Genomic DNA, 14,314 nt, shown 5'->3' on the forward strand with positions numbered 1-14,314 from the left:
GTGTTTTGCTGTTGTTGTTGTTAAGTCGTCCAAGTAAATTTCTCATTCATAACGCCACATCGCCCCTTGCCTGCATTGAGGTGGAGAGTTCAGTGCAACACTTTTCTCGCTTGGATAGCTCTGGAGCAGAAGTGAAGAGTTTCACACTGACACAATATTTTTCGCCATAATACAACGCTTAACTTACTAATACCACTGGTAACCATAACCAATTCAATTGTATTATCATTATATTTCACCCGTGATATGCATATGAAGGTGCGTCGTTTAAAATAAAACGGACTGTTTGCTGCAACTTTTTTCCCCCACTAAACTCGCTTTAGTAAATGATCAACTCACATATTATACTCACTGCAGTCAGTAAAATGTTTAAAACTTACTTTTAAGAGTACAGTACGTGTCTGTGTGTATCATCGCCACTGGGGAGACAAAGGCGGGCGGGCGGGTGTGGTGCTGTCCATCCACCCCCTCGCGTGCCGTGCCGGCATTCATAGGTGCTACTCGCTAACAGCACTTGCCCCGACAGTCTGTTACGGCTATACGGGGGATCTTTGTCTTCGTGTCATTATAAGTAGAACGAATTCTTCTAAAACTGAAGGAGATGGCGACGGAGATTGTGATGTGAAATCGCGTTGCTCAGTTGATGTCTTTCTGACCAATATAACGCCACGTGATGCTTGCACGAGAGCGCACTTTAAAATAAACTTTTGAATGTTGAACTTTCCAATTATCTCCTGTTGTTGCTAGTGTTGTTGTTGGTGGTGGTGTTGTTGTTGATGGTGTTGTTGTTGGTGTTGATCGTGGTGCTGTTGGTGTAGTTAGTGGTGGGTTGGTGGTGTTGGTGGTGTTGTTGGTGGTGTTTCTGTGGTGGTGTTGGTGGTGTGAGTGGTGGTGTTGCTGGTATTGTTCGTATTGGTGGTGTTTCTGTTGGTGGCGTTGGTGGGGTCGTAACCAGCTATACGTTCACTTGCGCTACTTTGGAACAATGTAAACTTTTACATTTTAAAGCTAGAGTTTACAGCAACACTTAAACACAACAACACGAAGTGGCAATGGCGGCACCACGGTGCTTGTGCCAGGCTAGGTGCACCTAGATATACAAAACACACACAAATACCAGACAACACAACCATAATCCACAAACACTCGCTATATAGGAGGCTTGCATATACGTTTATCACGTGCAAATGTAATGATAAGTTATTAGCAAAACTTAGGGTTTAAAAACATATATAATTCTTACCTGCTTTTCAAGTTTCAGTGAAATTCGACTAAACTGACAGTACAATCGTCAGTTTAACAATTCGTGCTTACTTTGAAGGGGACGTGTTCTTGTCAATGCTGTCCATGTTGCTGTGTGCATGATTACTCTCGTTATCAGCATATAACTAAACGCGCGCGTGTGTACACATATATATACATATTACTACATTGCCGACACAACAGCCACAGCCACCACCACCCACCACAAACCCAAACGAGTACCCCCCTCTATCTTAGCTCTGATCAAAGCACTCCTTCTTCCGTCGTTTATAGTATCTAGCATTAGAAGCATTCTATAGCCCATATAAAAAAGCAGGGGTGGACGCGCCTTTCATTATTGGACGTAAACACCCGTGCCTAGTGGAGGATCACACGTCTTTGCTGCCACTATCACCCCCCCCTCCCTTCTCTGTTTTATTGCTCTTACAAACAAAAGCTGCGAGGGGTTATTGTTTACCTATATACGACGAGTGTAACACACGCACCAGCCTACCTACCCTGAGCTTGATGCGACCTCCTCATCCAAGGGAAAATCTGGTGCTGTTGCTGCTCCTCCCGATGCTGCTGCTGCTGCTGCCGCCCTCCCGTCGCCGCTACTCCTATCGCTGCCGCCGCCGCCGCGGCCACCACATGGGACCCCGACCCTGGGTGTCCGTGCGACCCTTCGGGCCCCGGCACTGGCCCGAGAGACTCCGCGTCACCCCGATCGGCGCGGATTTGCAGGGCGGTCGCAGCGCCTCGCAGGGCGCCGTTACTGCCGCCGCTGTTGTTGCTGCTGCAGCTGTTGCCGCGTTCGTCTCGACGTCCTGCTGCTGCTGCTGTCTGCTGGACACTACCCCGAGCGAGGGCTGCTGTCGCCGCTTTAGGAACACAGAGAGACGCTGTCGCCGATGCCGTCCCGCTTGTAGTCGCGAGAGGATTCGTCTCCTGCACCGCGACACGACCGCCCCCCGAGACGTGATGATGCTGATGCTGCTGCTGGTGTTGATGCTGCTGCTGCTGCCCGTACAACCCGCAACAGTACCTTCCGGCCGGTATCATCCCGAGGCCGGCCACCGCGCAGCTGTGAGGAGGCAACGCTCTCCTCCTCGCACGGAGAGGAGACAAATAGAAAGTACCCGGGCCCCGTCGAGAGGATTGATTCGCGCAGCAGCAGCAGCAAAAAAAAAGATCATTAATTTCATTCGATTCTTTTTTTTTAGGGATGGGGGGTGGAGAGCGCAATGTATACTTTTGATGGCGTGCGTCTCTCCCGTGTTGAGACGGAGAACGACGTTTCTACAGAAGGAGACCGAAAGCATCGACCGACACGAAACGACGCCGCGATGCCCCCCCTCCCCCCCCGGTAGAAAACGAAGGGCAGCAGCCCGGGGGATGAGTTTGGATGCGAAGTGGCGAGTTCGGCGCTGTTGTGACTTTTGCACTGTTTGTGCACACAACGCGAAGTTTGTTTTCGATGTGGAGGTCTGTTGTTCTCTCTCCCCCTCTCCTCCTCCACCACCACCACCACCTCCACCTCGATATCTTTTCTGCTTGGTGGCCGCGAGCCGACAGCCCAAGATGGAGGAGGCTCGTTGGGGGGCGCTGGGTGGGGGGGGGGAGCCCGCAGATGACCGCGGTGCGCGTGACACACGAAGGCGATGTCACAGCGACACCTGGCGACCCCCGCTCGCCGCTACCCTCGTGGGCGATGCAGCTGTCTCGAGGCACCGCCTTTACGCACCGCGCCGCTTGTGAAATGGCCGAGTGGCCTTACTACGGTAGCCCTTCCGACATGGGGTGGCCTTCCCCGGGTGGGGGGGGGGCCTTCCAGTTACCAACAACAACAGCAGCAGCAACAATTACGAGCGGCGACAAAACAATATCCACAACAACAATGTAAACGGCAGCGACAACGACACTTCAAGAAAGTCGACCGACCGAGATGCCTAAAGGCTCTGATCGTTTCTATACCGAAGCAGAATTGTCCCCAGACTTGTCAACAGAAGTCGCAACAAGTTGACCGACAGCTCGGTAACCGAACGCACGGGTGATGTTGCTTGCAACCGAAATGACGAACCCCCTGGCAACCGACCGACAGGACGCAGCGCGGTCGTTCTGCGTCAGCGAATATCTCGATAAAGAGTTGGACCACCTGCCACGTGACGGTAAATGAAACGCATCTTTCAATTCGCTGTCTTTTTTTTCCACTTTAAGACCTTGAGTCAGCACACACGCACACACAACTATCTTCAGGAGTCTTCCGTAAAATGTGTTGGGGCACAATGGTAAATCGGTGTATTTAAATGTTTGCAATTAAGTTTGCGATATATACTGTCTATATATTTTTGAATCCCACCGTTAAAAGAAATCTACATATGGCTCAACACGCGTTGCAGTTGGATGGAAAATGAAATGACTAGACAGGCATTGTCGTAAGTTCAGTCGTTACACATTTATTCAGACGATTTGCTTATCAAGCAGATTCCATCCCCACCCCCGATTTAACGCCAGTCCACACAGATAACACACAAAGGCAATGATCCCCCCGTATAGCCCTTCAGCAGACCGTAGGGGCAAGTGTTGTTAGCGAGCACCTATGAAGGCAAGCACGGCACACGAGGAGCTGAGTGGCCAGAACCACGCCCGGCGGCATTTGTCTGACCATGTCCCGATGTTCACGACACACCGCACCAGGTAATAATGTCACAACTGAGCCGACCTAGGGAAGGCCCCTAGATCGGTTCAGATATTCGTCAGCGATTTTTGACCTTGAGCGGGAATCGAACTCGCGTCGCCGGGTTCGTAGCGCATCGCGCTTTCCGCTACACTACTAACCCACACCACACAAGACAAATATCCCCCATGAAGCCTTAAGAGACTGTTGGGACATGTACCTTAAAAAGACACATACACACATGCTATGTATATAGCATATGCACAATTAGCAGGCTTACTTACAACACTATTGTACGAAATCTCTACATCATCTCAATTGCAGTTTATGATACGTTGTTATGCCAACAACCATAACTATATACTGTATATATTTTAGAAAATACTGTTATATGGGTATCATTGTTGTCATTAACTTCCCGGGGCTATTCACGTCATTGCTCAACTAGTGTCACAGACATAATTGTACAAACAATATCGCGGTTGTAATCATCTTTCGCGTACGTGCGCACGTGTGTGTACGTACGCACGTGTGTGTACGTGTGTAAACGATACGGTAGCGCAGTGGTTAGCGCACTTCACTCCGAACGTAGGCCACACGAGTTCGATGCCCGCTCACGGCCAACACCATTGACGATTATCTGAACCCGTCGTGGGCCTCTCCTCGGTCGAGTCAGCCTCAAATGAGTACCTGGTGCGACGTGTAATAGATCGCCACTAGGGAGACAAAGGCGGACGGGCGTGGTGCGAGTGGCCCACTCCCTCGTGTTCCGCGAGTCGCCCACTCCCTCGTGTTCCGTTCTGGCCTTCATAGGTGCTCGCTAACAGAACTTATCCTATAAAGGCTATACGGGGGATATGTCTTTGTGTTACCTTATCTTCAACTGCGTACAGCTCGGTAGTGAATTGGTAGCGTTCGGATGGTTAGTTGTGAGTAGCTTGGTTATTGGTTGAATTCGGTTGAATTATTGCGTTTGGTTTGTTCGATGAATTTGCTTGGGATTGGTGCGATTGTACTTTGTACTGGCAGGTTGCGTGGGTGGGTTGCGTATTTAGGTTGCGTGATCTGGTTGCGTGGGTGGGTTGCGTGGTTGGGATGCGTGGTTGTGTTGCATGCTTGGGTTTCGTGATTTGGTTGATGTTTTCACCGAACATGTTGGGTTTTATTGTTAATGGTTGAATCGTTTTTTTTACAGTTTGGGTATAGCTCGTTAAGTTGCTTGGTTAAACATTTGCTTGGTCAGTTTACACGGTCTGTCGGTCGGTCGGTTTTTCGTGAGTTTCGTTGCTCGCGGTAGCAACTTTGCTTTGTTGATCGAGTTACGGCGGTTGGCTATGAGTTGGATTGGATGTCGGGTCGATTCGGATTGCGCTTGTTGGGTTGCTTAGTTGCGTTTCTTATTTGATTTGGTTGGGTTTGCCGATTAGTTTCGTCGCTCGGGTTGGTTAGTTGCGCACCGTGCTTCATGAGTCCGTGTTCGTTAAGTCGCTTGTTTTGATTGCGTGAGCTGCCTGGGCGAGGCCGCAGGCTATTGTTGCGTCTGTTGCTCGAGTTTGGGTGATTACGATGCCGGGTTCGACGAGGCTGAGTTGATCTGCTTTATTGGTTGCTTGAAAAGGTTGGTTATTTGGGTTTATCGATTGGTAAGCTCGGGATAGTTTGTTTGCTTTGATCGGCTGCTTGCCGAGAGTGGTTGACTCCGTTAGCTTGATGGTGGATTTGGTTGCTCGGTTAAGTTGCTTGGCTGGCATTATTGCTTTGTTGAGTCGGCTCTATTCGGTCGCTTGCTCGCTCAGTTGAGATTGCTCGGCTGGTGAGGAGACGTCTAGCTGGCTTCCTCGATCTGTTCGCTCGGTCCTTTGGGTAGGTTACCGGACGGGGCTCTGTTGCTTGTTGTTAAGGTTGTCTGCCTCGTTATCTTGCGCCGTTGGGTTGCTTTGGCTGGTCCGGTCGCGTGTTTGTTGGTTAGGTGCAATGTTGAAGCGTGGTTATCATAGGGGGGGGCGGTGTGAGATTCATTGAGAGCCCCCCCCCCCCCCAACTATCCAATGGCCGACCTTCCATTTCGTAGCCCGATGCCGTTCCGGCCTGTGGGCCTCAACGCAGTTGCACCGCCTGCGTACCCGAGAGCCGCCCCGCTGACTGGGTGGTTGGTTGTGTTGTTTGGTGGTGGTTAGCGATGTGGTTGTTCGTGGTTGAGAGCTATGGGGCAGGTGAGGGATGGTTGGTGGTGGTTGTGTAGCGGGTGAAGTGGAGGTGTGGTGGTAGTTGTTTAGCGGGTTAAGTTAGGAGGTGAGTGGAGATGGTGGTAGTTGTGTAGGGGGTGAGGTGACGTGGTGAGTGGTGGTGGTTGTGTAGCGGGGGATGTTGGTGAGTGGTGGTGGTGTAGGGGGTGAGGTGACGTGGTGAGTGGTGGTGGTTGCGTAGCGGGGGGTGTTGGTGAGTGGTGGTGGTGGTTGTGTAGGGGGGGATGTTGGTGAGTGGTGGTGAGTGGTGGTGGTTGTGTAGCGGGGGATGTTGGTGAGTGGTGGTGGTTGTGTAGGGGGTGAGGTGACGTGGTGAGTGGTGGTGGTGGTGGTTGTGTAGCGGGGGATGTTGGTGAGTGGTGGTGGTGGTGGTTGTGTAGGGGGTGAGGTGACGTGGTGAGTGGTGGTGGTGGTTGTGAAGCGGGGGATGTTGGTGAGTGTACGAATTGCGGCGTGGACGCGGGTCTCATCTGCACCTCCTTCCACCCAGCCCCGCCTGGCGAGCGCAGACATTGTTCGTGGCGTCGCGTACGCTGTAGTCACAACCTTGCAAACCTGCATTGGGGACACGCAAGGTCGTACCTACAGGGTAGGCGAGCCAAAACCACAGCGGGTGGCGGGCGGGCGGGGGGCCGGTGGTGGCGAGGACGAGGAGGAGGATGAGGATGACGAGGAGGAGGGTGACGAGGAGGAGGGTGTACGCCAGGAAGGAAGCCGAGGGGGGATGGTGGTGGTGGTTGGGAGGCACGGGGACAGACGGCCACCGGCCGGGCCCCCATCAGAATCACGTCGCGTCCTGGTTGCTCTCGTACTCACTTCGCCAATGTTTCCGCGACGTCGTCTCACGGACGTTGTCTCACGACGACGACGACGATGATGATGGTGGTGGTGACGATGTTGAGCGGGCTATCGGATTTGCGTGACTGCCGCCGGACGCACGCGGCCCTGCTGGAGTCGGGGGCTAATCACGACGACCCCCACCACCTTCTCGTGAAATGGCTTCTGGGTATCGAGAGAGAGAGAGTTGCAAGATGTACTACTGTACACTGTATGTTGGACTTCTTTCGCGCCGTACGTAGCCCACGGTGCTAATCTGAGGCGGCGGGCGAAAATTCGGTGGGTCACAATACAGAAAAAAAAATCAATTAAAATGTGTACACAGACAGACGGCAGCCTAACACTTAAACCGCGAATCGGTTTAGCCCCCCCCCCCTCCCGAACGTTCGAAGCTGTGCAAAATCACGAAACGGGCGGCTGCCTGCTAACGTCGACCCGGCCGTCCTGACGTGCCCACAACGCATCCACCGAGCTGTTCACGTCATTTATCTTTAGAGAGAGAGAGGGAAAAAAAAATTACGTGCGATCCCGTTTTCTCTCCGTCGTTCGAGAAACCACCACCCCCCCATCCCCCCACATCTAAACAATCGATTTTCGTTTCTCGTTGCACGCAATTTTGTTTCTAAAGCGACACGCAGCGATGTATAAAGTCAAGTGAAACCCGTGATGACGAATAAGGATGAGCGTCGATGTCGCGGTCGTGGCGTGCAGATTGCGAGGGCCACGCAGAGAATTCGGCGCCGCGGGGTGGCCCGGCTGCTTGTGCAGAGGCGCCGCTATTCGGGACTGCATAGCGGGGAGCCGTTCCTCAAGCGACCCCGGATCCCACCGCGCGCGCTTCGGCCACCAGCAAATAGCCCCTCCACACGACCACCACCACCAATCGCCCCTCCACACCACCACCACCATCACCACCCTCGAAGCCCCCACCTCCATCTCCCCCCGGCCCGAAAACCTCCGCACTGCGGAAAAACCACGTCAGTCGCGCACAACCACGTGACCCTTCCCTTTATGCGCGCATTTATTAATTATTTTACGGCGAGCGCCGGAGGTGAATACATTACATTGTTTAATTTATCCGGCTTAATTTTTTTTGTTGTTGTCAATTTTTGCCGCAGCTTAACTGCAAGTTTGTCCTTTTAAATAATAATTACAACTACGACGCCAGACGCTAATTTTTTTTATTTCAAGTATCGGTGCCGAACATTTTTTTTCAGAAGTTAACAAAAAGCAGCCGTTCTTTTTTACAATTACTTGCGGCCGGATTTTCGACTACACATGATTGCTTAGGGAGGAGGTGTCGTTAACTCACTCAAGCAATACGCAGACATTATTGGCACACACACATACACACTCCCCCAAAATACTTCGGAATTCTTTCTCACCGTTTTATTCCCCCTCTGTAATATTTAATTATGCCTGATTTTATTGGACCCATGCCAAACAATGCACCTGAAAAACAAGTTAATACCTCGATGGGCTTGACTGGTAGCATGGGGATGGTTAAGCGTAATTCGTAAGTGTTTGGGCGATTTGTTTGCCTTTGCTGTAATTTGCACGACTATCGCGTTTTGAAACTGTTGTTACTGTAACGTTCTTACCAGCCCCTTACTAAACATCTGTGAAACACAGCTTTATAGCTTATCGGATTCCTCCAGTATAAATACACATTTTAATTCCGATTCAAAGGTAGAACATGTAACTTTATCATAGCCTTTGCGCGGACCGTAACTTTTGTCTTTCCTTCAGATGTGACATACGCTCCTACCGCTAAGAGCAAGCACTCTCGACAACAAACGAAAGCACACGCACAACAGCACTGCACAAACGGTACCGATGATAACTTAATATCCGGGTGAATTAGACTCGACTTGCTGAAGATAAGTAATACGCGCGATAGGCAGTAGCAGCATCAGCAGCAGTACGACCCGATAGGTTACCGGACACTGTCATAAGTAGCGAGCCAACATGACATTCCCAACATGACATTCCCAAACGCGCGTCACTCATCGGCCCTGCGCGTGCTCTTCAGAAAATGGCTCCCGCCGTGTTACACAGCTGATGAATGGCAATAACGGTGGCAAGGATATATCCTATTATATGTAAAAAAAAAGATTCCTTTCGTTTCAGCACTGCGCATCCGCAAAAGAAGCAACAAGACCACCGATTATTATCTTCGCAAAACTGTAACAGCATCCACAAACAAACGCAGTCTCAGCGGGCTGTTTTCGCGCTACAGCGCTTTTACGCGACGCCTTATGTGATACGGGGTGTGGTGGTGGTGGTGGGGGGTGTGCACCAGTCGACGGATGCCGCATAGAGTTGTGTAAATAATTATATAATATCACTTTTGACACACGTGTATGCGTATGTGTACGCGTGTGTGTGTGCGTGTAGCGGCTAGCGTACTGACGCGCCCGGCCACCCGAGTTCGGTTCCCGCTCGCGCCCGATAAACATCGGTGGATATTTGAGCCGATCCTGGGCCTCTCCTAGATCGACTCGGCAGTAGATTGAGCAAACAACCCGGCGCGGTGTGTAAATACCAGCACTGGAGAGACAAAGGCGGCCGGGCGTGGTGTTTGCCCCCCCCCACCCCCTTTCGTAGGTCGCTAACATTTGTCCTTATCTCGAGTGGCAATTGGTCAACACTGCCCCGGTCGCCCGTGGGTTTTTGTCGCCCGCAGGCCCCCCAACAATTGCCTGGCTAAGTGGCGCGGACGTTTCACGCGATGGATCGTAGGGGGCAAATATGTAGTTCGCGACGAGCGATGGAATTGGCACTCGAACGTGTACGTGCGCGTCTGTCTGTGAGCTGGCCACCCACACCCCCTCGTGTGCCGTGCCAGCCTTGATAGGAGCTTGCTAAATCGCGCTTGTTCTACCAGTCTACAAGGTTATTCGGGTGATCTTAGTCTTTGTGAGTAGGTATAGATGCTTGCTAACAGCACTTGCCCTTCTAACAATAGCCTGTGTAGCTGGCTACACGGGGGCATCGTTTTCTTGTCTATGTTATACGTGAATGTATGTAGTAACGTGTACGTAGTAACGTAGTAAATTGTATTCAATCTTATAACAACAGCTACACCGTGGTCAATTGCGCGAGGCACGTACACGTATAGAGACTACTTACGTGAGTGCGTCTGCGTGCTGCGGATATAGATTGGCATTCATATCGACAGGCAGCGTAAAGATAAAGCATGAATAGGCTGCTGGGACCAGTGCTGTTAGCGAGCACCTATGAAGAACTGGAACGGCACACGAGAGGCTGGGTGGCAAGCACCACGTCCGGCCGCCTTTGTCTCTCTCGTGGCAGATGTTTACACATCGCACCAGGTACTCGTTTGAGGCTGAGTTGACATAGGGAGGGGGGAGGGCAGGACCGGTTCAGATATTCGCCACTGTTATTGGTCGTCAGCGGGAACCAAATTCGGGTTGGCTATGTTCGTAGCGCAGTGCGCCAACCACTGCGCCACCGCTCCCCACACAGGCAGCGTCACACACAAAGACAAAAGATCCTCCGAATAGCCTTAACCGACTTTTTGGGCAAGTGCTGTTAGCGAGCACCTATGAAGGCCGGCACGGCACACGAGGGGGTGCTTGGCCAGTACCGCACACACAGACAAGACAAAGACACACAGACAGACACAGACCAGACAATACACAGACGTACACTGAGATTTAATTCAATTCGCGGGCGCGAATCGGGTCGAGTCGAGACGTCCTTTAATCCCTCTTCCCCTCTCTCTCTTAATTCGCCGCCGTGGCGTTGTAGCCTCGCTCCGTCCGTCCGTTCCGCGGCGCCGCGATTCGAGCCTCGCAGTGGACGCCGCGAGCCGCTCTCCTTGCCCGCCCAAAAAAGCGATCACCGCTCCGGTGAGCACCGGGCACGGAGTACCGCATCAACTGCGCCACATCCCTCGTGTCCGAGCCGCGGACACGCCGACGTGACTCTGCCGTCACCCGTCTCTCGTCATCATCATCATCATCACCGCCGCCACCACCACCACCACCGACATCATCACTCATCAACACCATCAATAATAATAACATTGAGTGTTAATAATACATCAAATTGGCGCACGCACGGACGTTGCAACTGGCACGCGCGTGGGTGATGTTGGCCGTGGCGTATTCGCGCGCAGCCGACCGTCTCTTCCTCCCCCCCACGTCACTCCACATCATCAACCAACATTTCCACCACCGCCACCACCGCCGTTATCAATAATCGCAACGGCAATACATATTTATGAATAATCACAACGATGAATAGTCTCGCAGCCGACGCGCACTGCACGCGCGCAATCAAATAAAGAGCGCGTGCCGGGAGGATTTGACGGCGGCTCCGGCGGCCGTGGATGGATGATGCATTCCTCCGTCCCGTTCCGTGCGTACGCGCGCGCGTGAGTACACTGCCGTACACGTGTGCCGTTTTTTTGTGTGCGCGTGCATTGCGTACGCGTGCGTACTTAAACTTACCCCCGGGGGTTTCGCTGCGGTAGGGAAGATCGCCCCACCGGGGGCGAGGGGGGGGGGGACCCCCAAAAACCCCTCGGTTGGGCCCCGGTGACACCGCGGGGCTCGGGACGACGGCGGTCGGAAGAGGCTCGGGAGGTCTCTTGGTGGCTGCTGTTGTCTCTCTCTCTCTAAGGGAGATCGGATGTCTCTGTCACGGGGCTCCGAGAGACACTCGGCCCAGGCTCCGTTGCCCCCTTTCGTTCTGGAGTTTTAAGCTGAAATGTTTTTCTCGCGAGCGCCAACGCGGTCCATTCAACTCGGCAAAACGCCACCTCGCTCCGCCTCCTGTTGCCCCTATAAGCCTCGGCCATTATGAACCGCGCGCGCTAAAACCGTAATGTTTCTGGATTGGGGGGGGGAGTGGGTGGTGATGGTGGCGGTGTTGGTGTTAAGCTCAGGGATTGTTCCTACCTAGACGGAGGTTTCGGCTAAAATGCATAAAATAATTGCTGTGAAATTCATAAAAAAAAGTTCATGTTCATTGCTCCGTTCCACATGGTCGGGCTCGGCCAATGGGAGAAACGCTCGCGTCGTAAAGTTGTTCCACAAAGTTGTAAATTGTCATAAACCATCGTCAAATTTACTGTGTTTCTAGTGACGCGCTGAGAGGACAGAAGGAAGACGCCGCCATTTTGGACCGGGCGAGAGTCGCGGATTTGGCGCTCGCCAAGAGACAGGGGGGGGGGGGGGGATGGAGAAAGGGCGAAACAATTTAAACAAAAAAACATTTAACAAAAACACATTTAACAAAAAAACCGAATAATTAAATGGAATAATATGGCGACTCAAAACTACAAAAACCCCCACAAAGTTTGAACAATTTCTTACTTCAAATAGAAAACAAAACCATATAACCGACCGTGTCGCGAGCAACACCACCACCAAACAAACAACCACCGGACAAAAACAACAACAACAACAACAAAGATGATAGCGATCGTGACTTCGACGTTCGTGCCTTTGTGTACATAGCCTGGCTCTGCGAGTAACAACACCTGTGCGAGGAGTGTAGATTCGAATTGTGATCATGACGGCAGACAGCGAGATGCGTACATAATACAAGCGCACTTTGTGTGTGCGAGATTGTGTGTGTGTGTGTTTGCACACACATATATACTACGTCTATTTAATTTGCGATAAATGTGATGGCGTAAATATATATTTGAATAATAATGTCGACAAGATAGCGAAATTTTGAGGTATGTTTTTTTTGGCGCAGCGAATATAAACACCATAAGTCGAGCGCGCATGCTATAGCCGTGTAATAATAATAACAATAACTACAGAGCCCCTTACGCGAAAACAATAAGTCGAGATATAATTATAAAATATTGACGTAGTTTTTATTTTCGTATATATAAATAAAATAGAGTATATTTAATAGCTGAACTGAAAAATCGTACGATCACACGTTGCTTCCCACGGCCAAATATGATTGTTGTCCATGCGGGTATTTGTAGCCGTTACGTCTGGTTTCACGATACTGGAAAGGTATACTTATAGATTGTTATAATTATAATGATATTACAATTACAGGGATTATGTTTGTATATATATCGTTTGAAATAAAAGGTAGTTTTCAAATGGATGTTAAAAGATCAGACTATTGAGTCTCAGCTTTCCGCTTTTGTCAAATACTAATAATGTCTGCAATTATTCGGACGTGTAGTAGTATCGTTCTGCACTCTTTAAATTGTCGCGCTTAAAACAATTAAATACGGTCGCGTATTCTGGACATGCGCGTGGTTTCACAACAGTATAAATGTTATATATATACATATATCAATTACTGGATTAAATATTGACTTTCGTGACTGCAGGAATTCATAGTCTTTGGGGTTTTTCGGTAAAGTCAAGTAGATAGAACAATAAAATAATACTAGATTAAGTGTGTACGAATATCCACATATAGGCGTATTATCGCGAAATACGTTATACAATTACTTTAATTCGTTGATTGTATTTATTGATATACACTGTTTATATAAATGCATGGTATTTATACAACAGCAATTGTTATATATATTTAATTGTGGTTGGTGCGCCGCTGTTTGTAAATGATTATATTTAACCGTGGGAGTTTGTTGTTGTATTATATGCGAACGGTTAGAACATTCAAAACATTTTTGGGGACAAAAAAAATATTCCGTCCGATTTTTTTTTGGGTCGGCGAAATCGTTACCGCCAGGCAACTTGGCAACGAATCGTCCGTTTTGAGTGATGCCCCCACCTCCCCATCTCGAGCCATCGGGAATCTGTGCTCAAATTTTTTTCGATAAAACATTTTTGAGATAATTGTCGAGTGCGAGACAAATAACTCATCCGACCCATATTTGGGCTCTCCACGTTCAACCCCATCGGGCCAGCGACACGGCCTCGCTTCGGTAAGGCGGCGTCCCGTCAGCTTGTATCAGCAAGTATTGGTTCAACACAAGCAAATTGTAAAACAAAAGTAAAACTTGCACCGGCTTCTGACTATCAGTGTCACATCAGCAGTCGGGCTTCGCTCGAACCAATCGGGCGATGCTGCTGATGCATTTGCCCGATGTCTATTTCACCAAACCAAGGCGCCGTGCGGATAGGATTGAGACATACATCACGAATATGAACACGCGACTTATTTTCTCACTACGCGTCTCGTGCCGTTGTCTACTACGCGAAGGGATACACGAACATAGACGCGGTGGAGGGGGGGGGGGGGTGATGGGGTTGTTCTTGCGTTGCCTTTGTGCGCCCACCGAGCGTGAAACGTCCGCGCACCGTCGACGGAGACTGCCTAATGACGGCACTACTTT

At 50.6% G+C, this 14,314-nt stretch overlaps 1 protein-coding gene and 1 long non-coding RNA gene across 4 annotated transcripts in view; one reads left to right on the forward strand and one right to left on the reverse strand.

Moving 5' to 3' along the window:
• Positions 1-2,304, reverse strand: part of LOC116940931 (uncharacterized) — a 30,825-nt gene extending 28,521 nt beyond the window's left edge. For both annotated transcript variants that reach the window (XM_032951321.2, XM_032951322.2), the window contains exon 1: positions 1,761-2,304. In XM_032951321.2, the coding sequence (XP_032807212.2) occupies positions 1,761-2,304 (544 nt within the window). The remainder of the gene's footprint in view (positions 1-1,760) is intronic.
• Positions 2,305-2,872: 568 nt separating this feature from the next.
• Positions 2,873-13,103, forward strand: LOC116940935 (uncharacterized). Of its 2 annotated transcripts, none has more exons than XR_004402623.2 (2): positions 2,873-3,410; positions 12,115-13,103. It is a non-coding gene; the product is annotated as an uncharacterized LOC116940935 (long non-coding RNA). The 2 variants fall into 2 exon arrangements; XR_012941417.1 differs by lacking the exon at positions 2,873-3,410 and adding an exon at positions 9,813-11,404.
• The last annotated feature ends 1,211 nt before the right edge of the window (positions 13,104-14,314 follow it).

This window comes from Petromyzon marinus, chromosome 10 (assembly GCF_048934315.1).
Source record: "Petromyzon marinus isolate PM22_M1 ecotype Great Lakes invasive population chromosome 10, UKy_Petmar_22M1.pri1.0, whole genome shotgun sequence".
NCBI classification, from domain to species: domain Eukaryota; kingdom Metazoa; phylum Chordata; class Hyperoartia; order Petromyzontiformes; family Petromyzontidae; genus Petromyzon; species Petromyzon marinus.